The following is a 27,446-nucleotide window of genomic DNA, read 5'->3' as shown; positions in this document are numbered from 1 at the left end:
ACATTTATTGCTTTGTGAAGTGGCCAAGGTTATCTTCAAGTCATGAACAGCTCGAGTATGTTTTGGCCTGCGATCGTCCAGCTATGGAGCTGATCGTTAAAGAGGGAGGGCTGTGTTTAATCCGAGAAGAGTTTTGGTCTCTGGGGTTGTCCAGAGACATGGACTCCACGGTCAGTACTGTAACTGTTATGTTTGTTTCACTTGACTGTTTATTCCATGGATATGTATAACTTTGATACATCTGTAATGTGATGACAGATTGGAAATGCTTCAGGAAGCTGCTCAGAGACATGTAGGATTTCTTAGAGCTGCACAACAGAGGCTGCTTTTTGGTCATTAAAAAATCTGATTCAATGGTTAATATAAAACCTCACATATCCTCATGTTTTTGGATTCAAAACCGTTCCAGGGCAAAGATGTCTTCATTGCCAACATGTACATTGTACCAACGTGGAAGCACAAAGACGTCGATCCAATGTCAAGCCTTCCAGTGAGTACAATGGAATTTGAATGATAATAGCTACACTAATCTGAAATTTCTTTCTAAATTATTCATAAATGTTTACTACAGAGGGATGCACATCTAAAGGATGCACTCCTCTTCCCAGCGTGGAGCAAGCCCAACATTACCTTCTCTGTGTAAGTGTTGAAAAGAAAAATACTGGAGATATCTTATCATTCTTGTGCAATGACATTATTTATGCCTCTTTCTGCATTGACCATTGTAGGTGTTGAGGCCGGCAAAAAGAGAAATTCTCTTGCTGGACTCTCAGTTTGCCCTTTGGCCATCTGGTTTTGGTGATGAGGTGTACAGAGCCATCTTTAGGTCCCTTTATAATAATCCTGGCCACAGTTCCATTTTGGCCACTTTTTGTGTTCCAGCCATGTTCTGGTTTTGGCTATGGTTCTGTTCTAGTCATCTTTACCTTCCCCGCTATGCTCATGTTTTAGACATGTTCTTCTTTCGGCTATGTTCCCATTCCAGCCATGTTCCAGTGGTGTGCAACAGGGGTCCCCAACCACAGAGTCATGGACCAGTACTGGTGAAACGTGATTTTGTTCATGCTTTGGCAGTGTTCTAATAGAATTTTCACTTGTTTATTTACAATTTGTCTTCATGTTTAAATATGCCAAGTGGCTTATTGCATTTTATTTTATTCACATTTGGCTTTTTTTTACTGCAGGAGCATTGCACAGCACATCGTCCCAGGAAGCTGGAGTGAGCTCACTGGAAAAGACATGCAGGTAATAGGTTTACTCTATAAAATATCCATTTCTTGTAGTAAACCCAAAAGGCTGTATACATTTTCATGGTGCTAATGTGTATTACCAGGAGATCCCACGCCAGACCTCGGGGAATGACTGTGGTGTTTTCATGCTCATGGTAAGTTGAGCATTTTTAAAGAAGAAGAGTAGGTTAAACTTCCCCCACAATGATGTGAAATACAGCATCAAATTACAAAAATATTTGGTTGCAATTATTGCTTCCAGAGATATTCCTGTTTATCACATTTCCAGTATTGATGTTGACGGCTCTTTTCATCAATTTAGTAGATTATTACAAAGTAGAGAAATATTTTTTTCATTACACAATTATTACATGTGCTCAGAAAAATGACTATTTTCTATTTTTAGTACTCCCTCCGGCTCTGTACGGACACTACTTTTCACTACAGTGTGGTAAGTATTTAGATATTTAAAAGATTTGAGAGGTCAAAATAATGAACTCATTGTTATATCTGCTCTAGCTGGACATGCAGTCAATCCGGCGTTGGTGGTGTGTCCTTCTAATGGAGCACTTTGGCATTGAAGGGTAGGACAACTTCTTGAAATATCTGATGTATTGTTTATCATGATTAGTAACTGCCTGCGATGAGGTGGCGACTTGTCCAGGGTGTACCCTGCCTTCCGCCCGAATGCAGCTGAGATAGGCTACAGCAGGGGTCACCAACCTTTTTGAAACCAAGGGCTACTTCCTGGGTACTGATTAATGCGAAGGGCTACCAGTTTGATACACACTTAAATAAATTGCCCGAAATAGCCAACTTGCTCAATTTACCTTTAACTCTATGTTATTATTAATAATTAATGATATTTACACTTAATTGAACGGTTTAAAAGAGGAGAAAACACGAAAAAAAAAGACAATTCAATTTTGAAACATAGTTTATCTTCAATTTCGACTCTTTAAAATTCAAAATTCAACCGAAAAAAAGAAGAGAAAAACTAGCTAATTCGAATCTTTTTGAAAAAAATTAAAAAATAATTTATGGAACATCGTTAGTAATTTTTCCTGATTAAGATTAATTTTAGAATTTTGATGACATGTTTTAAATAGGTTGTTAGAATATATAACAAATTGGACCAAGCTATATTTCTAACAAAGACAAATCATTATTTCTTCTAGATTTTCCAGAACAAAAATTTTAAAAGAAATTCAAAAGATTTTGAAATAAGATTTACATTTGATTCTACAGATTTTCTAGATTTGCCAGAATAATTTTTTTTGAAATTTAATCATAATAAGTTTGAAGAAATATTTCACAAATATTCTTCGTCGAAAAAACAGAAGCTAAAATGAAGAATTAAATTAAAATTAGGGATGTCTGATAATGGCTTTTTGCCGATATCCGATATGCCGATATTGTCCAACTCTTTAATTACCGATACCGATATCAACCGATATATACAGTCGTGGAATTAACACATTATTATGCCTAATTTGGACAACCAGGTATGGTGAAGATAAGGTACTTTTTAAAAAAATGAATCAAATAAAATAAGATAAATAAATTAAAAACATTTTCTTGAATAAAAAAGAAAGTAAAACAATATAAAAACAGTTACATAGAAACTAGTAATTAATGAAAATGAGTAAAATTAACTGTTAAAGGTTAGTATTATTAATATTTTAATCATAATAAGTTTGAAGAAATATTTCACAAATATTCTTCGTCGAAAAAACAGAAGCTAAAATGAAGAATTAAATTAAAATGTATTTATTATTCTTTACAATAAAAAAAAATACATTTACTTGAACATTGATTTAAATTGTCAGGAAAGAAGAGGAAGGAATTTAAAAGGTAAAAAGGTATACGTGTTTAAAAATCCTAAAATCATTTTTAAGGTTGTATTTTTTCTCTAAAATTGTCTTTCTGAAAGTTATAAGAAGCAAAGTAAAAAAAATGTATGAATTTAAACAAGTGAAGACCAAGTCTTTAAAATATTTTCTTGGATTTTCAAATTCTATTTGAGTTTTGTCTCTCTTAGAATTAAAAATGTCGGGCAAAGCGAGACCAGCTTGCTAGTAAATAAATGCAATTTTAAAAATAGAGGCAGCTCACTGGTAAGGGCTGCTATTTGAGCTATTTTTAGAACAGGCCAGCGGGCTACTCATCTGGTCCTTACGGGCTACCTGGTGCCCGCGGGCACCGCGTTGGTGACCCCTGGGCTACAGCGACCCCCCGCGACCCCAAAAAGGGACAAGCGGTAGAAAATGGATGGATGGATGGATTAGTAACTGTAATCTGAAGAGCTTTTCTTCAATTTCCCCAAAGGCATGGCCAGAGGTTCTGTTATTGGACAGACAAGGCGAGCGGCCTATTGCAGGGCATTCTTCAGCCAGTCTTTAGGGTATCCAGAACTCAGTCCAGGCCATCGACTGCGTCATCAAAGATGAACTGAATACAGTACTGGTATGCCATGACACAAAAGTGAATAAATTGTATCATACCTATGTTGCTCCATTAAAAAAATGATTGAAGAAATATGTAAGCTGGGGGAAAAATAACTGGTTCAAAAATAATAATCTAATAACCTTTATTGGTTTGTACCTTGATGTGGTTTAAGAGCTTTTCACTATAACATGTCTACTTCTGAGGTGACCACCACTTGTGATTATAATTGACGCTTTGTCCTTTATCTGTGTTCCTCATTCTTTAGGTGCAGCTCGCGCAATGCAATAAATTTAGTGTTAATAAAGTTTGATAATGTTGATTGATAATGAATTAACTGTTATTCATTTCCGCATATGTCCACGAGTCAAATGTGCAGTCAGGAATATCCTCAAATTAATTTGTCAGATTAATACTTGTCCGATTAATAGACGTTTTGTTAACGCTGTATTATTAAAAAAAGAGTCAAACAAAGTGCTATCGATCGCTGTCAAAGACGTAAGAGGAAATGACGTAAGCGGAAATGACCCCGGAAGTAAATGGGTGCTAGGAAAGTTTTTGTAATGGGAAGAAAATTGGCGTGACAGATCCCTGTGTGAAACATAGTGAGGGTGGTGTATGTCATGTGAGCAGCAGTACTTCCTAAGCTTTACATTCAGGCTCCAAGTAACATGGTTGACCACTATAAAAGCTCCAAGTAACATTGTTGACCACTATAAAAGCTCCAAGTAACATGGTTGACCACTATAAAAGCTCCAAGTAACATGGTTGACCACTATAAAAGCTCCAAGTAACATTGTTGACCACTATAAAAGCTCCAAAAAACATTTTTGACCACTATAAAAGCTCCAAGTAACATGGTTGACCACTATAAAAGCTCCAAGTAACATTGTTGACCACTATAAAAGCTCCAAGTAACATTGTGGACCACTATAAAAGCTCCAAGTAACATGGTTGACCACTATAAAAGCTCCAAGTAACATTGTTGACCACTATAAAAGCTCCAAGTAACATTGTTGACCACTATAAAAGCTCCAAGTAACATTGTTGACCACTATAAAAGCTCCAAAAAACATTATTGACCACTATAAAAGCTCCAAGTAACATGGTTGACCACTATAAAAGCTCCAAGTAACATTGTTGACCACTATAAAAGCTCCAAGTAACATGGTTGACCACTATAAAAGCTCCAAGTAACATTGTTGACCACTATAAAAGCTCCAAGTAACATTGTTGACCACTATAAAAGCTCCAAGTAACATTATTGACCACTATAAAAGCTCCAAGTAACATTGTTGACCACTATAAAAGCTCCAAGTAACATTGTTGACCACTATAAAAGCTCCAAGTAACATGGTTGACCACTATAAAAGCTCTAAGTAACATTGTTGACCACTATAAAAGCTCCAAAAAACATTATTGACCACTATAAAAGCTCCAAGTAACATTGTTGACCACTATAAAAGCTCCAAGTAACATGGTTGACCACTATAAAAGCTCCAAGTAACATGGTTGACCACTATAAAAGCTCCAAGTAACATTGTTGACCACTATAAAAGCTCCAAGTAACATAATAATCATGAGTATGTTAACTTTTTCTATAAAAGTAGGCTAACGTTTTATGCTAGCATTTTTGCAAATTGTATTCACATAAACCTAATAATCATGACACTTGAATCATGAAACTTTTTTTAATAAATACACAAATAATGGAAGTTATTTTGTGTTTTTATTACAAAAGCTTTTTTGGCACTCAATTTAAAAAACGTTCGTAATAAATACACAAATTAATAGAAGTAAATGTGCGTCTTTATTATGGAAAATTTTTTTGGTCTTTGAATTTAAAAACTTTTTTTAATAAATACACATAATAATGGAGGTTATTTTGCTTTTTAATTACAAAAGCTATTTTGGCACAAAATGTTAAAAACGTTTGTAATAAATACACAAATGAATGGAAGTTAATTTGCGTCTTTATTTCGAAAACCTTTTTTGGTCTCTACATTTTAAAACTTTTGTAATAAATACACATATTAAAGGAAGTTATTTTTATTTTTTATTGCAAAAATTTTTTTGGCACAGAATCAAAAAAAACTTTTTTAATAAATACACAAATGAATGGAAGTTAATTTGCGTCTTTATTTCAAAAACCTCTTTTGGTCTCTAAATTTAAAAACTTTTGTAATAAATACACATATTAATGGAAGTTATTTTGTGTTTTTATTACAAAAGCTTTTTTGGCACTGAATTTAAAAAACGTTCGTAATAAATACACAAATTAATAGAAGTAAATTTGCGTCTTTATTATGGAAACTTTTTTTGGTATTTGAATTTAAAAACTTTTTTAATAAATACACATAATAATGGAAGTTATTTTGCTTTTTTGGCACAAATTTTTTAAAATTTTTGTAATAAATACACAAATGAATGGAAGTTAATTTGTGTCTTTATTTCGAAAACCTTTTTTGGTCTCTACATTTTAAAACCTTTGTAATAAATACACATATTAATGGAAGTTATTTTTATTTTTTATTGCAAAAGCTTTTTTGGCACAGAATTTAAAAAAACTTTTGTAGTAAATACACAAATGAATGGAAGTTAATTTGCGTCTTTATTTAAAAAACCTCTTTTGGTCTCTAAATTTAAAAACTTTTGTAATAATTACACATATTAATGGAAGTTATTTTGTGTTTTTATTACAAAAGCTTTTTTGGCACTGAATTTTAAAAAACGTTCGTAATAAATACACAAATTAATAGAAGTAAATTTGCGTCTTTATTATGGAAACTTTTTTTGGTCTTTGAATTTAAAAACTTTTTTTAATAAATACACATAATAATGGAAGTTATTTTGTTTTTTGGCACAACATTTTTTAAAATTTTTGTAATAAATACACAAATGACTGGAAGTTAATTTGTGTCTTTATATTGAAAACCTTTTTTGGTCTACATTTTAAAACTTTTGTAATAAATACACATATTAATGGAAGTTATTTTTATTTTTTATTGCAAAAGCTTTTTTGGCACAGAATTTTAAAAAACTTTTGTAATAAATACACAAATGAATGGAAGTTAATTTGCGTCTTTATTTCAAAAACCTCTTTTGGTCTCTAAATTTTAAAACTTTTGTAATAAATACACATATTAATGGAAGTTATTTTGTGTTTTTATTACAAAAGCTTTTTTGGCACTGAATTTAAAAAACTTTCGTAATAAATACACAAATTAATAGAAGTAAATTTGCGTTTTTATTATGGAAACTTTTTTTGGTCTTTGAGTTTAAAAACTTTTTTAATAAATACACATAATAATGGAAGTTATTTTGTTTTTTGGCACAACATTTTTAAAATTTTTGTAATAAATACACAAATGAATGGAAGTTAATTTGTGTCTTTATTTCGAAAACCTTTTTTGGTCTCTACATTTTAAAACTTTTGTAATAAATACACATATTAATGTGAGTTATTTTTATTTTTTATTGCAAAAGCTTTTTTGGCACAGAATTAAAAAAAACTTTTGTAATAAATACACAAATGAATGGAAGTTAATTTGTGTCTTTATTTCAAAAACCTCTTTTGGTCTCTAAATTTAAAAACTTTTGTAATAAATACACATATTAATGGAAGTTATTTTGTGTTTTTATTACAAAAGCTTTTTTGGCACTGAATTTAAAAAACGTTCGTAATAAATACACAAATTAATAGAAGTAAATTTGCGTCTTTATTATGGAAACTTTTTTTGGTCTTTGAATTTAAAAACTTTTTTAATAAATACACATAATAATGGAAGTTATTTTGCTTTTTTGGCACAACATTTTTAAAATTTTTGTAATAAATACACAAATGAATGGAAGTTAATTTGTGTCTTTATATTGAAAACCTTTTTTGGTCTCTACATTTTAAAACTTTTGTAATAAATACACATATTAATGGAAGTTGTTTTTATTTTTTATTGCAAAAGCTTTTTTGGCACAGAATTTAAAAAAACTTTTGTAATAAATACACAAATGAATGGAAGTTAATTCGCGTCTTTATTTCAAAAACCTCTTTTGGTCTCTAAATTTAAAAACTTTTGTAATAATTATACATATTAATGGAAGTTATTTTGTGTTTTTATTACAAAGCTTTTTTGGCACTGAATTAAAAAAACTTTCATAATAAATAGAAGTAAATTTGCGTCTTTATTATGGAAACTTTTTTTGGTCTTTGAATTTAAAAACTTTTTTAATAAATACACATAATAATGGAAGTTATATTGCTTTTTTGGCACAAATTTTTTTTAATTTTTGTAATAAATACACAAATGAATGGAAGTTAATTTGTGTCTTTATTTCGAAAACCTTTTTTGGTCTCTACATTTTAAAACTTTTGTAATAAATACACATATTAATGGAATTTATTTTTATTTTTTATTGCAAAAAAATTTTTGGCACAGAATTTTAAAAAACTTTTGTAATAAATACACAAATGAATGGAAGTTAATTTGCGTCTTTATTTAAAAAACCTCTTTTGGTCTCTAAATTTAATTTTTTTTGTAATAAATACACATAATAATGGAAGTTATTTTGTGTTTTTATTACAAAAGCTTTTTTGGCACTGAATTTAAAAAACGTTCGTAATAAATACACAAATTAATAAAGGTAAATTTGCGTCTTTATTATGGAAACTTTTTTTGGTCTTTGAATTTAAAAACTGTTTTAATAAATACACATAATAATGGAAGTTATTTTGCTTTTTTGGCACAACATTTTTAAAATTTTTGTAATAAATACACAAATGAATGGAAGTTAATTTGTGTCTTTATTTCGAAAACCTTTTTTGGTCTCTACATTTTAAAACTTTTGTAATAAACACACATATTGATGGAAGTTATTTACATTTTTTATTGCAAAAGCTTTTTTGGCACAGAATTTAAAAAAACTTTTGTTATAAATACACAAATGAATGGAAGTTAATTTGCGTCTTTATTTCAAAAACCTCTTTTGGTCTCTAAATTTAAAAACTTTTGTAATAAATACACATATTAATGGAAGTTATTTTGTGTTTTTATTACAAAAGCTTTTTTGGCACTGAATTTAAAAAACTTTCGTAATAAATACACAAATTAATAGAAGTAAATTTGTGTCTCCATTATGGAAACTTTTTTTGGGCTTTGAATTTAAAAACGTTTTAATAAATACACATAATAATGGTAGTTATTTTGCTTATTAATTACAAAAAGTTTTTTTGGCACAACATTTTTAAAACTTTTGTAATAAATACACAAATGAATGGAAGTTAATTTGTGTCTTTATTTCAAAAACCTCTTTTGGTCTCTACATTTTAAAACTTTTGTAATAAATACACATATTAAAGGAGGTTATTTTGTGTTTTTATTACAAAAGCTTTTTTGGCACTGAATTAAAAAAACGTTCGTAATAAATACACAAATTAATAGAAGTTAATTTGCGTCTTTATTATGGAAACTTTTTTTTGTTCTTTGAATTTAGAAACTTTTTAAATAAATACACATAATAATGGAAGTTTTTTTGCTTTTTAATTACAAAAGCTTTTTTGGCACTGAATTTTAAGAACTTTTGTAATAAATACACAAATGAATGAATGGAAGTTAATTTGTGTCTTTATTTCGAAAACCTTTTTTGGTCTCCTAAATTTAAAAACTTTTGTAATAAACACACATATTAATAGAAGTAAATTTGTGTCTTTATTATGAAAATTTTTTATGATCTCTGAATTTAAAAAAACGTTCGTAATAAATACACGACTTAAAGGAAGTTAATTTGCTTCTTTAGTACAAAAGTTTTTTTGGTCTCTGAATTAAAAACAAATGGATGGATGGAATAAAAAAAACCTTTGTAAAAATACACTAATGAAAATTAATTTGCGTCTTGGTAGAAAATGGATGGATGAAATTTGCGTTTTTATTACGAAAGCTTTTCTTGGCACTGAATTTAAAAAACTTTCGTAATAAATACCCAAATTAATATAAGTAAATTTGCGTCTTTATTATGAAAACATTTTATGGTCTCTGAATTAAAAAAAACCCCGTTAGTGATAGATACACAACTTAATGGAAGTTAATTTGTGTCTCTGAATTAAAAAAAAAAAAACGTTCGTAAAAAGCATACAAATTATTGGAAATTAATTTGCGTCTTGGTAGAAAATGGATGGAATTTGCGTCTTTATTATGAAAACATTTTATGGTCTCTGAATTAAAAAAAACACGTTAGTAATAGATACACAACTTAACGGAAGTTAATTTGTGTCTCTGAATGAAAAAAAAAAGTTCGTAAAAAGTATACAAATTAATGGAAATTAATTTGCGTCTTGGTAGGAAATGGATGGATGGATGGAATTTGCGTTTTTATTACGAAAGCTTTTTTTGGCACTGAATTTAAAAAACTTTCGTAATAAATACACAAATCAATAGAAGTAAATTTGCGTCTTTATTATGAAAACATTTCAATGATCTCTGAATTAAAAAAAACGTTAGTAATAGATACACAACTTAACGGAAGTTAATTTGCGTCTCTGAATTAAAACAAATAGATGGATGGATGAATTAAAAAAGTTAATGGCAATTAATTTGCGTCTTGGTAGAAAATGGATGGATGGATGGAATTTGTGTCTTTATTACAAAAGCTTTTCTTGGCACTGAATTTAAAAAACTTTTGTAATAAATACCCAAATTAATAGAAGTAAATTTGCGTCTTTATTATGAAAACATTTTATGGTCTCTGAATTTAAAAAAACCCCGTTAGTAATAGATACACAACTTAATGGAAGTTAATTTGTGTCTCCGAATGAAAAAAAATAAACGTTCAAAAAAGAATACAAATTATTGGAAATTAATTTGCGTCTTGGTAGAAAATGTATGGAACTTGCGTCTTTATTATGAAAACATTTTATGGTCTCTGAATTAAAAAAACACGTTAGTAATAGATACACAACTTAACGGAAGTTAATTTGTGTCTCTGAATGAAAAAAAAAAGTTCGTAAAAAGTATACAAATTAATGGAAATTAATTTGCGTCTTGGTAAGAAATGGATGGATGGATGGAATTTGCGTCTTTATTACGAAAGCTTTTTTTGGCACTGAATTTAAAAAACTTTCGTAATAAATACACATATCAATAGAAGTAAATTTGCGTCTTTATTATGAAAACATTTCAATGATCTCTGAATGAAAAAAAACGTTAGTAATAGATACACAACTTAACGGAAGTTAATTTGCGTCTCTGAATTAAAACAAATAGATGGATGGATGAATTAAAAAAGTTAATGGCAATTAATTTGCGTCTTGGTAGAAAATGGATGGATGGATGGAATTTGTGTCTTTATTACAAAAGCTTTTCTTGGCACTGAATTTAAAAAACTTTTGTAATAAATACCCAAATTAGTAGAAGTAAATTTGCGTCTTTATTATGAAAACATTTTATGGTCTCTGAATTAAAAAAAACCCTGTTAGTAATAGATACACAACTTAATGGAAGTTAATTTGTGTCTCTGAATGAAAAAAAATAAACGTTCAAAAAAAGCATACAAATTATTGGAAATTAATTTGCGTCTTGGTAGAAAATGGATGGAATTTGCGTCTTTATTATGAAAACATTTTATGGTCTCTGAATTTAAAAAAAACGTTAGTAATAAATACACGACTTAAAGGAAGTTAATTTGCGTCTTTAGTACAAAAGTTTTCTCTGAATGAAAAAAAAAAGTTTGTAAAAAGTATACAAATTAATGGAAATTAATTTGCGTCTTGGTAGAAAATGGATGGATGGATGGAATTTGCGTCTTTATTATGAAAACATTTTAATGATCTCTGAATTAAAAAAAAAACCGTTAGTAATAGATACACAACTTAACGGAAGTTAAATTGCGTCTCTGAATTTAAAAAAAATAGATGGATGGATGAATTAAAAAAGTTAATGGCAATTAATTTGCGTCTTGGTAGAAAATGGATGGATGGATGGAATTTGTGTCTTTATTACAAAAGCTTTTTTGGCACTGAATTTATGTAGCTGAATTTTCTTGCGTTTAAATTTTTTTAACTTCATTTTTTTTTACATCAAAAGTGTCAAAAAATAAAAAAATAAAGACAGAAATGCACCTCCACAATACACGCAAGGAGCGTTCAATGACTATGGATGGTTCAAAACGTCGCCTGTACGTTTGACTTTTTGTGATTTCACACGCAACAAAAACACATTTCCGTGTTTTCCATGAAGTCAACATGCTATCGTTTAAAAATACACACATTTTCTCACGCAGTGGACGTCGTCTAGCGTGTAATGTCGGTGTGTTTTCCCGCCTTGTTGTTGTGCTTGTCAGGGCTGCGCTCAGGTGTCATGACGGCGGCGGCCGGCAGGGGGCGGTGGAAACCAGGAAGTGGCAACATCAGCATGATCAACACACACACAGAGAGAGAGAGAAAGAGAGAGAGAGACACACACACACACACACGTTGGGCGACACACAAACTCCGTCAGTTGGAGAAGAGTCCACGCAGCAGCAGGTACGGACACGCATTTTGACGTTTTTTCATCTTAAACCCGCCGACAAACGTCGCGCGACGTTTTGTCATTCGCGGTTTGTGTGTGTATCAATGTGTGTGTGTGTGTGTGTGTCTTTGCGGATTTTGTCCTTTCCCCCCGCGCTTTGTGTGTTTTTCTCATCTATCGGTGTGTCATTGTGACTTTTTAAAAACATTTTTTTACCGAAGCAGACACGTTTTAATGGCGTGTGCACGTCCACGTCCACGCCAATGTGCGAGTTGTGTGTTTTTGCTGCAGTGTGTGTGTGTGTGTGTGTGTGTGGACGCCTGCCTCTGTGCGAATGACATGTGTGTTTTTATTGGATGTGTATTTCTGTGAAATAGCGGCACTAAAAGTTAGAAAGAAGACACATTCCTAGTTCCTACACACACACACACACACACACACACACACACACACACACACACACACACACACACACACACACACACACACACACACACACACACACACACAGGTGTCTTAAGGGGACAATCCACCTCCTCCCAGCTGGGACTAATTAAACACAACAACAACAAAATCACAATATTTAAGCAAAGTGTCGCATTTTCTCTGTGTTTGTTGTCGTTGCTGCCTGTATCGCACATTTGACATGCGAGCCGATATCACCCGATACTTGTTTTTTGTTGTCGTTGCTGATATCAAATCGTGTTTAGGCGGTCAAGTGCAGGCCAAAGCAACATGTGACCCCACAGCCACTGACCCTGACCTTATGCTAACCAACCAAAGTTAAGAATTTCCTGGAACATGCAGACAAATGTTTTCTCTTTTTATGCGGACACGTTTGTTACTGGGTACTTTCTATTACTGCTTTGGAGATTTTGTATGTGTAAGTAATATGCAACTATAACGATTTGTTGATATTGACAAATGTGCTGTTTTACATTGTTCAATGATGATTACGTATGTCTAGCATGTGTGCTATCGTGTGCTTAGCTGTTGTGTAGCTGCTCGCTCCTAGTAGCCTATAGGCCTAGCAAATGACTTTAGTAAAATAGAAGAAATTGTGTGCTTGTTGAAGTGGCTGTCCACAAGTAGGACTGCTTGTATCGCACATTTGACATGCGAGCCGATATCACCTGATACTTGTTTTTTGTTGTCGTTGCTGATATCAAATCGTGTTTAGACGGTCAAGTGCAGGCCAAAGCAACATGTGACCCCACAGCCACTGACCCTGACCTTATGCTAACCAACCAAAGTTAAGAATTTCCTGGAACATGCAGACATATGTTTTCTTTTTTTATGCGGACACGTGTGTTACTGGATACTTTCTATTACTGCTTTGGAGATTTTGTATGTGTAAGTAATATGCAACTATAACGATTTGTTGATATTGACAAATGTGCTGTTTTACATTGTTCAATGATGATTACGTATGTCTAGCTTGTGTGCTATCGTGTGCTTAGCTGTTGTGTAGCTGCTCGCTCCTAGTAGCCTATAGGCCTAGCAAATGACTTTAGTAAAATAGAAGAAATTGTGTGCTTGTTGAAGTGGCTGTCCACAAGTAGGACTGCTTGTATCGCACATTTGACATGCGAGCCGATATCACCCGATACTTGTTTTTTGTTGTCGTTGCTGATATCAAATCGTGTTTAGACGGTCAAGTGCAGGCCAAAGCAACATGTGACCCCATAGCCACTGACCCTGACCTTATGCTAACCAACCAAAGTTAAGAATTTCCTGGAACATGCAGACAAATGTTTTATTTTTTTATGCGGACACGTTTGTTACTGGATACTTTCTATTACTGCTTTGGAGATTTTGTATGTGTAAGTAATATGCAACTATAACGATTTGTTGATATTGACAAATGTGCTGTTTTATATTGTTCAATGATGATTACGTATGTCTAGCTTGTGTGCTATCGTGTGCTTAGCTGTTGTGTAGCTGCTCGCTCCTAGTAGCCTATAGGCCTAGCAAATGACTTTAGTAAAATAGAAGAAATTGTGTGCTTGTTGAAGTGGCTGTCCACAAGTAGGACTGCTTGTATCGCACATTTGACATGCGAGCCGATATCACCCGATACTTGTTTTTTGTTGTCGTTGCTGATATCAAATCGTGTTTAGGCGGTCAAGTGCAGGCCAAAGCAACATGTGACCCCACAGCCACTGACCCTGACCTTATGCCACCCGACCAAAGTCAAGAATTTCCTGCAACATGCAGACAAATGTTTTCTTTTTTTAATGCGGACACATTTGTTACTGGATACTTTCTAATACTGCCTTGGAGAATTTGTACGTGTAAGTAATATGCAACTATAATGATTTGTTGATATTGACAAATGTGCTGTTTTACATTGTTCAATGATGATTACGTATGTCTAGCTTGTGTGCTATCGTGTGCTTAGCTGTTGTGTAGCTGCTCGCTCCTAGTAGCCTATAGGCCCAGCAAATGACTTTAGTAAAATAGAAGAAATTGTGTGCTTGTTGAAGTGGCTGTCCACAAGTAGGACTGCTTGTATCGCACATTTGACATGCGAGCCGATATCACCCGATACTTGTTTTTTGTTGTCGTTGCTGATATCAAATCGTGTTTAGGCGGTCAAGTGCAGGCCAAAGCAACATGTGACCCCACAGCCACTGACCCTGACCTTATGCTAACCAACCAAAGTTAAGAATTTCCTGGAACATGCAGACAAATGTTTTCTTTTTTTATGCGGACACGTTTGTTACTGGATACTTTCTGTTACTGCTTTGGAGATTTTGTATGTGTAAGTAATATGCAACTATAACGATTTGTTGATATTGACAAATGTGCTGTTTTACATTGTTCAATGATGATTACGTATGTCTAGCTTGTGTGCTATCGTGTGCTTAGCTGTTGTGTAGCTGCTCGCTCCTAGTAGCCTATAGGCCTAGCAAATGACTTTAGTAAAATAGAAGAAATTGTGTGCTTGTTGAAGTGGCTGTCCACAAGTAGGACTGCTTGTATCGCACATTTGACATGCGAGCCGATATCACCCGATACTTGTTTTTTGTTGTTGTTGCTGATATCAAATCATGTTTAGGCAGTCAAGTGCAGGCCAAAGCAACACGTGACCCTACGGCCACTGACCCTGACCTTTTGCTAACCGACCAAAGTCAGAAAGTCAAGAATTTCCTGGAACATGCGCCGTTTCTTTAAATGCAGACAAATGTTTTCTTTTTTTATGCGGACACGTTTGTTACTGGATACTTTCTAATACTGCCTTGGAGACTTTGTACGTGTAAGCAATATGCAACGATAAATATTTGTTAATATTGACAAATGTGATGTCTTACATTGTTCAATGATGATTACGTATGTCTAACTTGTGTGCTATCGTGTGCTTAGCTGTTGTGTAGCTGCTCTCTCCTAGTAGCCTAAAGGCTCAATAACGAGTCAGCTTTTGCACTTCCTGTTGCTTTTTTTTTTGCAAAGGCTAAACACAAATGTACGCATGTTGACACGTCCGCGTCCAAAACCGTATCGGTCTACATGAAAATTTAATTTTTAGTATCAATGTTCATCAAGATACAGTATTAAAACTTTGAGTATTTGCAGATACCAGTACTAATCTGATACCATATCAGCAGGAATCATGCATACTTGTATTGTTTTGATAGAAAAGTGAAATTAGTCAAAAAGAGAACAATAGTAGGTATGAAAAACACATTTTTTTTTGTTATTAACCATCTAGAATGGACTTATGCTGTCTTTAAGGTGAAGCGGAGTGCTGATTGTATTCTGGCAAAAGTTAGAAAAGGTTTGGTCAACTTTTACAACAAGGGTAGGTAGTAAAAACACTAACATTATGCTGTCTTTAAATTGAAGTGGAGTGGTAATTTGTTTAGTTTTTTTGGCAAAGCTGAATGATGCGGACACGTTTGTTACTGGATACTTTCTAATACTGCCTTGGAGACTTTGTACGTGTAAGTAATATGCAACTATAACGATTTGTTAATATTGACAAATGTGCAGTTTTACATTGTTCAATGATGATTACGCATGTCTAGCTTGTGTGCTATCGTGTGCTTAGCTGTTGTGTAGCTGCTCTCTCCTAGTAGCCTGTAGGCCGGAAAAGGCTCAATAACGAGTCAGCTTTTGCACTTCCTGTTGCTTTTTTTTTGCAACGGCTAAACAACAAATGTACGCATGTTGACACGTCCGCGTCCACATGAAAATGACATTTTTAGTATCAATGTTCATCAAGATACCGTATTAAAGCTTTGAGTATTTGCAGATACCAGTACTAATCTGATACCATATCAGCAGGAATCATGCATACTTGTATTGTTTTGATAGAAACGGTTTAATCAAGTGAAATTAGTCAAAAAGAGAACAATAGTAGGTATGAAAAACACAATTTTTTTTGTTATTAACCATCTAGAATGGACTTATGCTGTCTTTAAGGTGAAGCGGAGTGCTGATTGTATTCTGGCAAAAGTTAGAAAAGGTTTGGTCAACGTTTACAACAAGGGTAGGTAGTAAAAACACTAACATTATGCTGTCTTTAAATTGAAGTGGAGTGGTAATTTGTTTAGTTTTTTTGGCAAAGCTGAATGATGCGGACACGTTTGTTACTGGATACTTTCTAATACTGCCTTGGAGACTTTGTACGTGTAAGTAATATGCAACTATAACGATTTGTTAATATTGACAAATGTGCAGTTTTACATTGTTCAATGATGATTATGTATGTCTAGCTTGTGTGCTATCGTGTGCTTAGCTGTTGTGTAGCTGCTCTCTCCTAGTAGCCTAAAGGCTCAATAACGAGTCAGCTTTTGCACTTCCTGTTGCTATTTTTTTTGCAAAGGCTAAACACAAATGTACGCATGTTGACACGTCCGCGTCCAAAACAGTATCGGTCTACATGAAAATGGCATTTTTAGTATCAATGTTCATCAAGATACAGTATTAAAGCTTTGAGTATTTGCAGATACCGGTTCTAATCTGATACCATATCAGCAGGAATCTCGCATGCTTGTATTGTTTTGTTAGAAAAGTGAAATTAGTCAAAAAGAGAACAATAGTAGGTATGAAAAAAACTATTTTTTTTTTGTTATTAAAAGTCTGGAATGGACTTACGCTGTTTTTAAGTTGAAGCGGAGTGCTGATTGTTATAAAAGTTATAAAAGGTTTGGTCAACTTTTACAACAAGGGTAGGTAGTAAAAACTAACATTATGCTGTCTTTAAATTGAAGTGGAGTGGTAATTTGTTTAGTTTTTTTGGCAACGTTGAATGATGCGGACACATTTGTTACTGGATACTTTCTAATACTGCCTTGGAGACTTTGTACGTGTAAGTAATATGCAACTATAATGATTTAATATTGACAAATGTGCAGTTTTACATTGCTCAATGATGATTACGTATGTCTAGCTTGTGTGCTATCGTGTGCTTAGCTGTTGTGTAGCTGCTCTCTCCTAGTAGCCTGTAGGCCGGAAAAGGCTCAATAACGAGTCAGCTTTTGCACTTCCTGTTGCTTTTTTTTTTGCAACGGCTAAACAAATGTACGCATGTTGACACGTCCGCGTCCACAGGAAAATGACATTTTTAGTATCAATGTTCATCAAGATACCGTATTAAAGCTTTGAGTATTTGCAGATACCAGTACTAATCTGATACCATATCAGCAGGAATCATGCATACTTGTATTGTTTTGATAGAAACGGTTTAATCAAGTGAAATTAGTCAAAAAGAGAACAATAGTAGGTATGAAAAACACAATTTTTTTTGTTATTAACCATCTAGAATGGACTTATGCTGTCTTTAAGGTGAAGCGGAGTGCTGATTGTATTCTGGCAAAAGTTACAAAAGGTTTGGTTAACGTTTACAACAAGGGTAGGTAGTAAAAACACTAACATTATGCTGTCTTGAAATTGAAGTGGAGTGGTAATTTGTTTAGTTTTTTTGGCAAAGCTGAATGATGCGGACACGTTTGTTACTGGATACTTTCTAATACTGCCTTGGAGACTTTGTACGTGTAAGTAATATGCAACTATAACGATTTGTTAATATTGACAAATGTGCAGTTTTACATTGTTCAATGATGATTACGTATGTCTAGCTTGTGTGCTATCGTGTGCTTAGCTGTTGTGTAGCTGCTCTCTCCTAGTAGCCTAAAGGCTCAATAACCAGTCAGCTTTTGCACTTCCTGTTGCTATTTTTTTTGCAAAGGCTAAACACAAATGTACGCATGTTGACACGTCCGCGTCCAAAACAGTATCGGTCTACATGAAAATGACATTTTTAGTATCAATGTTCATCAAGATACAGTATTAAAGCTTTGAGTATTTGCAGATACCAGTTCTAATCTGATACCATATCAGCAGGAATCATGCATGCTTGTATTGTTTTGTTAGAAAAGTGAAATTAGTCAAAAAGAGAACAATAGTAGGTATGAAAAAAACTATTTTTTTTTGTTATTAAAAGTCTGGAATGGACTTACGCTGTTTTTAAGTTGAAGCGGAGTGCTGATTGTTAGAAAAGTTATAAAAGGTTTGGTCAACTTTTACAACAAGGGTAGGTAGTAAAAACTAACATTATGCTGTCTTTAAATTGAAGTGGAGTGGTAATTTGTTTAGTTTTTTTGGCAACGTTGAATGATGCGGACACATTTGTTACTGGATACTTTCTAATACTGCCTTGGAGACTTTGTACGTGTAAGTAATATGCAACTATAACGATTTAATATTGACAAATGTGCAGTTTTACATTGTTCAATGATGATTACGTATGTCTAGCTTGTGTGCTATCGTGTGCTTAGCTGTTGTGTAGCTGCTCGCCCCTAGTAGCCTATAGCCTAGCAAATGACTTTGGTAAAATAGAAGAAATTGTGTGCTCATTGGAGAAGTGTGGACTGCTTGTATCGAACATTTTACATACAAGCCGATATCACCTGATACTTGTTTTTGTTGTTGTTGCTGATATCAAATCGTGTTGAGGCGGTCAAGTGCAGGCCAAAGCAACATGTGACCCCACAGCCACTGACCCTGACCTTATGCTATCCTGGAACATGCACCGTTGTTTTTTTAATCAGCACATCAAGTGGAATGTGTCTTGGTGTTGGAAAGCTGTCCTTCAGCGCTTCCTGGGAGACCACATCAGCATGCGGCTGATCGTCACGGTAACAACATGTTCCCCTTTGCACGCTTTGGCGCCAGGGGCTGTTTGCCACATAAGAGATGCAGGGTACGGCGTCAAGCTGAGCGGCTCCCGCGTTTGCGCGGCGCGGCGCTCTATGCCCGCAGCGCTCCGGCGGGCGCGGAGAGCAGTCGGCATCCCATGAGCGGGGTCACGTACGGCAGAACTGACGGAAACGTGATATTCAGCCGTATAAAAACAAGTCAGTATTAAAGTATATATTTGCATTTGCACTGCAGCGGCCTCTTAAAGTGCAATATGCACGCCGGCCCACTAGTTGGCGATGTCACCTTTTTGATCACCTTTTTTAACGTTTGATTACAGCCTTTAAAAAGATTGTTGAAAGGGGTTTTTTTCACCGTGAAAATGGAAAACATGCGTCGGTACGTCGTAACCACGACAACAATGGTGGACCAAAAGCCACTGTGTACTGCAGGGCTGTCCAAACTTGTTTATATAATATATATATATATATATATATATATAATTAATATAATTGTACATTAAGATTATGTGAACGTTCAACTCCTGCCTTGTTTTCATTAAGTTTTGTCATGAATCAGAAATATCAGGCAGCTAAACGTGGATGAGTGTGGAGAGAGTGTTACATTTTTCCCATCATGCTTTGTAATGGATTTATTTTTGAAGTTTTTTTATGGTGTTTGGACGTTTTTCATAATGTCCGCAATTTTCAGTGAGCGGGTTGTGTTATGTTTGACCTTGTGTGTTGACTTTTATGTTGGTTGCATTTTAAAAAAAAAACATTTTGCACCATGATTAGGGAAGGTTGTTTGGATTGTGTCATATAAGTGAATGCTGTGCTATTGTCACAAAGTATATTCAAAGGTCATCGATCTGGTTGACCCACATTGTCTACAAGATGGCAGCAGACATGTAGCAATCAGAGATTGTCTTTTTTTCCCCCACCATGACTAGGGAAGGTTGTTTGGATTGTGTCATATAAGTAAATGCTGTGCAATTGTCAAAGTATATTCAAAGGTCATCGATCTAGTTGACCCACATTGTCTACAAGATGGCAGCAGACATGTAGCAATCAGAGATTCTTTTTTTCACCATAACTAGGGAAGGTTGTTTGGATTGTGTCATATAAGTGAATGCTATGCAATTGTCACAAAGTATATTCAAAGTTCATCGATCTGGTTGACCCACATTGTCTACAAGATGGCAGCAGACATGTAGCAATCAGAGATTGTCTTTTTTTCCCCCCACCATGACTAGGGAAGGTTGTTTGCATTGTGTCATATAAGTGAATGCTATGCAATTGTCACAAAGTATATTCAAAGTTCATCGATCTGGTTGATACACATTGTCTACAAGATGGCAGCGGGCATGTAGCAATCCGAGACTGCCTTTTTTTTGCACCATGACTAGGGAAGGTTGTTTGGATTGTGTCATACAAGTGAATGCTGTGCTATGGCCACAAAGTATGTTCAAAGGTCATCGATCTGGTTGATACACATTGTCCACAATATGGCAGCAGACATGTAGCAATCAGAGACTGCCTTTTTTTTTGCACCATGACTAGGGAAGGTTGTTTGGATTGTGTCATATAAGTGAATGCTGTGAAATTGTCGCAAAGTACAGTATATTCAAAGCTCATCGATCTGGTTGACCCACATTGTCCACAAAACGGCAGCAGACATGTAGCAATCAGAGACAGCCTTTTTTTTCACCGTGACTAGGGAAGGTTGTTTGGATTGTGTCATATAAGTGAATGTTTTGCAATTGTCACAAAGTATATTCAAAGGACATCAATCTGTTTGACCCACATTGTCTACAAGATGGCAGCAGACATGTAGCAATCAGAGATTGTCTTTTTTTCACCATAACTAGGGAAGGTTGTTTGGATTGTGTCATATAAGTGAATGCTATGCAATTGTCACAAAGTATATTCAAAGGACATCAATCTGTTTGACCCACATTGTCTACAAGATGGCAGCAGACATGTAGCAATCAGAGATTGTCTTTTTTTCACCATGACTAGGGAAGGTTGTTTGGATTGTGTCATATAAGTGAATGCTGTGCAAAAGTGTGTGGCCAAAATTTTTTTTTTTTATGAATACTTAGGCCTACTACGCGACTGTGTCGTAATGCGTGTCATTATGGTGGCACGGGAAAATGCATTTTTAGACAATATGATTTGCCTTAAAATTTATATCTTTGTTATTATTTATTATATTTAATTCTCTATCTGTACTTGCTTTTGTTTTCTTTCCTTGAAAGTGCCTTGACTTTTGTGTGAGTTATTCAATTTTTTTTAAAGAATTTGCCGGGACAAGACAACAGGAAAAAAAAAAAAAAAATCCCAATATGATTTGCCTGGGCGGCTAGGAGACACAGAGAGTAACAAGCAGTAGAAAATGGATTAGAAAGGACAGATTAAAAAAAAAAAATATAATAAAAAATAAATAAAACAATTTTTTTTTTTAACTTGGGACTTCCTGCGGGCCGTAGTTTGGGGAACCCTGGCTTACTATTTTTTGAGGTGGTACTTGGTGTAAAAAATCATAAAAAATATCAATAATTATCGATACCGACACATATAAAGCACCGATATCAGTTTTCTGCCGTATCGCCCAGACCCGCAATATTATTTTTCTTGCTTCCATTTATTTTTCCCTCGGTCGGCTTCTGCGCTGTGTTGTGGTTCCAGAGGGAAACTGCTGCTATGTCAACAGTTTTCTCCTCCATTCAAACCCGGCCTGCTATCTGTCCATCTTAATGAACTCATTACCCCCCCACCCCCCCCCCCCACCCCCCGTCCTCCTCCAAGCTCACTTTCAAGCGGCAACCTCGCCGACGACCAGCTCTCGCCGGCGTCTGAAAGTACAGCGTTGTCAGTTAATTAGCAGCGTGGCGGGAAGCCAAAAAAGCGGTTGACAACCGTGGTGACGGGGAAAAAACCCCCAAAAAACCCGCATTAGCCAAAAAGTGGGGTCGCGCGTGTCGTCTGGTAATGACCGGCGATAATGGCGCTGATGCATGATGGGAAAACACTTCAGAGAGCGACGCTGCGACGTCATCGTGGGGTGGGGGGGGGTGGGGGACCGGTGTGACCCCAGAAAGGGATACGTCTCGCTGCATTCCAGCTGTGGCATTGTGGGCAAGGAAGGAAGGAAGGAGGCGTGTTTGGGATATTGAACGTCACTCAGCTGAGAACTCTTGACGCCTACTTGAGCTGAGGAGGTCTCGCACTTCTTCAACACGCCAACTGTGTTGTTACACTTTTCTGCTCTTTTCTGTGGCACAACCATCAGAGGTGTGTAGTAGCACAGATTCCGCAGCCCCCATACACAAGGCCCCCCCATAACACCCTTAAACATACACACTTGGAATTTTTGCAAGCAGCCGCTACTTTTATTTTCCTACGCTTTGTAGCCTGCAGCTTATAAAACGGCGCGGCTAATTTATGGATTTTTTTCCCCACTGACAGCCGTAATGCGAATACCCTATTTTCAGGACGATAGAGCGCACCGTTATATAAGCCGCACTCACTCAATTTTAAAATAAAAAAATATTTTCCTGTATATTGGCCATTAAATATATAAGTTGTGAATTGAGTTATTTACACAGAATTATTTTGTATGTGTTTATTTACGTACCATAATTGTTTCCAAGCGGTGTCTGTAAAACGGCTGATCAAACAAAACAGAAGTCATGGTCATGGCCCCGCTAGCTGCGGAAGCTAGCTCTCCAATCGGTCTAACAGACTCAGTAACTCCACAGTGACGTTTGGTGGATTTACACACTTGGAATTTTTACATGCGGCCGCTACTTTTTTCCCTACGCTCTGCACCCTGAGGCTTATAAAACAGCGCGGATCATTTATGGATTTTTGTTCCACTGACAGCCATAATGCAAATACCCTATTTTCAGGATGATAGAGCGCACCGTTGTATAAGTCGCACCCACTCAATTTTAAAAGAAAACAAATATTTTTCCGTATATTAGCCATGGATATACAAGTTGTGATTTAAGTTATTTACACAGAAGTATTTTGTAAGTGTTTATTTACATACCTTAATTGTTTCCAAGCGGTGTCTGCAACACGGCAGTAAAACGGCTGATCAAACAAAACAGAAGTCACTCAAAAAGGTTCATTATGTCTTCTTATTCATATACTTTTTATTTTATTGTAATCAGACCATATTTTTGGTATATTAGATTCCATCTAATATACCGAAAATATTTGCAAAAGTATATGAATAAGAAGACATAATGAACCTTTTTGAGTGACTTCTGTTTTGTTTGATCCGCCGTTTTATTGCCGTGTTACAGACACCGTTTGGAAACAATTAAGGTATGTAAATAACCATTTACTAAATATTTGTTGTAATCAGACCATAGTTTCGGTATATTAGATTGCATCTAATACAGTGGTCCCCAACCACCGGTACCAATTGGTCGGCGGACCGGTACCGGGCCGCACAAGAAATTAAAAAAAAATAAAAATAAAAAATAAAAAAAATTAAAATTAAAAAACACAATATATGGATTATATATCAATATAGATCAATACAGTCTGCAGGGATACAGTCCGTAAGCACACATGACTGTATTTCTTTATGAAAAAAACATAACCCCCCCCCCCCCGGTCCGTGGGACAAATTTTCAAGCGTTGACCGGTCCGCAGCTACAAAAAGGTTGGGGACCACTGATCTAATATACCGAAAATATGGTCTGATTCAATTTTTTTTTGAAAAAGTAAAAAAAAACTAACACAAAAAGAATGCCATTGTAAGTTCATAATACTAACACAATCGTAAACGTGTTAGCATATTAGCTAATGCTAACAACGCTAGCTTGATTACTTTACGATAGCACGTACAAACCCCCCCTACAGACGTCACACATGGGACGGTTTGGTAAGTAAGAATTGTTTTAGTTATATTGTAAAACTTACAAACGTCGCCCGGAGTGACGAATGAAGAACCCGTACGAGTAGCAACGCTATGGACGGCTAAAATAGGAACGGCACTTCTGCTTCCGGTTCAAAGTTTCAAGCGGCAGGAAACACTTGCAGCCACTCACCCAGTGAGCAAACCTGTCCATAAGATGGCGCCATAACACAAACAATAACACCATTTAAGTGTCTCTGCTGGTGTTTTAATGAAAACTATTGATGGATTTATCAATTCATAGTCCTAAATTTAAAGTATATCAATCTCTAAGCGATAGGCATCGATCAATATTGTTTTAAAAGGGAATCGATGGATTTTATCGATACTGGAAGAAGGAAAACATTGGATTTATTTTTTTGTCTGTGGCGTCATCAAAACCAAAAAGCCGGATAACTACGGTGGCCGAGAAAGGTCACAACAAATGCAAACTTCACAAGACAACCTAGTGTAGTAGCGTGTGTGTGTGTGCCTTTAAGAGGTGCTGCTGTTGTGCGTGCGCTATAGTTTGTGTGTTGTGCGCGAGCAGTATCTCCTCTCAGGGAATAAAACCCACTGGTCGATCCCAAGTTCTTTTGGATGACATATATGTTGAGTAAAAAAGGACCACCGAGACAAAATAGTACTTGGCCAAGTTTTACTAAAACTTTAGGAGACCAGCCCTTACAACGCGGCATCAGCAAGCGGGGTCTAAATCCAAACAAAGAGTCAGTTTATGTAGAGCAAAAACGGCCCCTCTCGCCCAGAAAGGAGCGTAGCTGCTTCTTCCAAACAGACAAGGAACTGGCCAAAACAGCTCTGTGAGCCGACAAATCAAAGTCTTTACTAGCGGACATAAGATAAAAGCAAGGAGGTCACGAGAAGACACAAATACTAGCTGCTTTAAACATGACTATGGATTAAAAAAAGAACAGTGTTTCCCACACATTCATTTATTTGTGGCGGCCCGCCACGAAAGAATTACGTCCGCCACAAATAAAAAATAATTTTATTTTATTTATTTTTTTTGTCCTGTCCAGCTTCTCAGGTAAATCATATAGTTGATGTAGATGCCCATATAGGCTGTTCAGATTTACTTTACAAAAGAGAAGTGTAGGATACTTCTCTTGTTGCCTTATTTGTATTTGACCACTACTGTTTTCTGTTTATTTGTTACAGACTGTGGCAGGACACCTCTGCCTCTGTTTCACTTTATGTTGCTGGTAAATAATATGGTTGTAGTAGTAGGCTAAAGTTAAATTATTTAGTATGCACTAATTAAAGGGGCAGAGCTTTAAGAGACATTTTAGCTTTTATATTTTATAAGATATATTTTTTGTACGAACCACAAGTAATAAATATATTTCAGTGAATAACTTATTGTTCAAATCTGTATATAAATATGTACATAAAGTGTTGTAAATATATTGTAAAATGGATGGATGGATGGACGTTTAAAACAAAACTGTTATTATTAATTAGTAAGTATACATTTTTTGAGCCTTTTTAGAGAAAATTATATTGTTGTAGTAAATTATGCAAATTACTCTGATGTCATGATGACCACGCCCATAGCCACGCCCATAACCACGCCCCCACCGCCACAGGTATCTTGGCAGTTTATGGGAAACACTGAAGAACACTTAATATTTTATTCTGAGTCCAAACAAGAGTTGTGGCGAACAGCAGCTCTTGTGTGCTTTGACTTGCAAATATAACTTTCAGCTACAGCACGACCGCAAAAGCAAAACGACACAACACGATGATGAAGCCGCAACACAACTTTAAACCCCAAAATACGTGACCGACACACCAGAAGTGACAGCGTTACTGGTGGCATTTGTTGGGCTTGGGGTTTGGCTGGTGTGCCGGCGTTTAAATGGCCCCTCAGCGTTATTACACCCTTTTAATTGTTACCCTCCAGCTCCGCCATTTCCATGAAAAAAAATAATCATATTGGTATTTATGTCAAATGCAGGCCGGGGTGAAGCACGCAGACTCATTCTGTCAGGGCGCCAGCCCACGCCTCGTCAGCGGCGGCGTTTTCCATTAGCCGCCAAGAGTGGAGGCAAAGGTGAGGGGGAGGAGTCAGCCAAGGTTGGACGGAACGTCCTTTATGTCAGCGTGCTCTAATCCATACGCGTCATGTGACCCGGCTTCTTTAGTGGTGTGGCTTTCGCATGGATGCTCTTTGCTACACATCTACTGCTCAAAAATACACCGACTCAAATGCCCAAAATGTCTTTGTTTGACAAAAGTTGAAAGTAATGCAATTTAATCAAAACTGTGCCATTAAAGGTCAGACGCTGTCATTTTAAATCCTCTTTTGGGTTGCCTTCAGTGTTCCACACAGAACTGTAATCTACTTGTGGCAGAACAGCGGCGGGGGGGGCGGACATCCTTTAATTTTTGTCGGTGCCACGGGAAAAAAGCAAAACAAAAATGTTGAGAAAAACTGTATGCATGTATATATGTATGTATGTATATGTGTATGTATATATATGTATGTTTGTATGTACATATGTATGTATGTATGTATATATGTATGTATATGTATGTATGTATATATGTATGTATATATGTATTATGTATGTATATATGTATTATGTATGTACATATGTATGTATGTATGTATATATATGTTTGTACATATGTATGTTTGTACATATGTATGTATGTATGTATGTACGTATGTATGTATGTACGTATGTATGTATATATGTATGTATATATATGTATGGACAGTGTATGTATGTACATATGTATGTACATATGTATGTATGTATGTACATATGTATGTATGTATGTACATATGTATGTATGTATGTATGTACATATGTATGTACATATGTATGTATGTGTATGTATGTATGTATGTACATATGTATGTACATATGTATGTATGTAAGTATGTACATATGTATGTACATATGTATGTATGTACGTATGTACATATGTATGTACATATGTATGTATGTACGTATGTACATATGTATGTACATATGTATGTATGTACGTATGAACATATGTATGTACATATGTATGTATGTACGTATGTACATATGTATGTACATATGTATGTATGTACATATGTATGTACATATGTATGTATGTACGTATGTACATATGTATGTACATATGTATGTATGTACGTATGTACATATGTATGTACATATGTATGTATGTATGTATGTATATATGTATGTATATATGTATG

At 35.0% G+C, this 27,446-nt stretch overlaps 2 protein-coding genes across 3 annotated transcripts in view; both read left to right on the top strand.

Annotated features, from left to right (window-relative positions):
- Positions 1-39: 39 nt before the first annotated feature.
- LOC133650230 (uncharacterized) lies at positions 40-12,117 on the top strand. Of its 2 annotated transcripts, XM_062047234.1 has the most exons (10): positions 40-292; positions 410-490; positions 572-639; positions 986-1,043; positions 1,185-1,245; positions 1,334-1,384; positions 1,636-1,680; positions 1,749-1,813; positions 3,558-3,695; positions 12,003-12,117. In XM_062047234.1, exons 3-9 carry the CDS (start codon positions 591-593, stop codon positions 3,682-3,684), a joined length of 456 nt encoding a protein of 151 aa, XP_061903218.1. In that variant the 5' UTR covers positions 40-292; positions 410-490; positions 572-590; the 3' UTR covers positions 3,685-3,695; positions 12,003-12,117. The 2 variants fall into 2 exon arrangements, with proteins under 2 accessions (XP_061903218.1, XP_061903217.1); XM_062047233.1 differs by having other exon boundaries at positions 40-490.
- The window catches only part of LOC133650228 (engulfment and cell motility protein 1), a 156,053-nt gene continuing 140,657 nt past the window's right edge, over positions 12,051-27,446 (top strand). The window contains exon 1 of the mRNA XM_062047231.1: positions 12,051-12,186. The gene's annotated coding sequence lies outside the window, so the exon portion shown is untranslated. The remainder of the gene's footprint in view (positions 12,187-27,446) is intronic.

The sequence above is a fragment of the Entelurus aequoreus genome, linkage group LG05 (genome assembly GCF_033978785.1).
Source record: "Entelurus aequoreus isolate RoL-2023_Sb linkage group LG05, RoL_Eaeq_v1.1, whole genome shotgun sequence".
NCBI lineage: Eukaryota > Metazoa > Chordata > Actinopteri > Syngnathiformes > Syngnathidae > Entelurus > Entelurus aequoreus.
This window is presented reverse-complemented; position numbering and strand designations above follow the sequence as displayed.

Coding starts and splice junctions, on each gene's coding strand:
- LOC133650230 (XM_062047234.1), top strand. CDS start 591: ATGCACTCCTCTTCCCAGCGTGGAGCAAGCCCAACATTACCTTCTCTG. Junction 640..985: donor CCCAACATTACCTTCTCTGT/GTAAGTGTTGAA, acceptor TTCCCATTCCAG/CCATGTTCCAGTGGTGTGCA. Junction 1,385..1,635: donor GTGGTGTTTTCATGCTCATG/GTAAGTTGAGCA, acceptor TTCTATTTTTAG/TACTCCCTCCGGCTCTGTAC.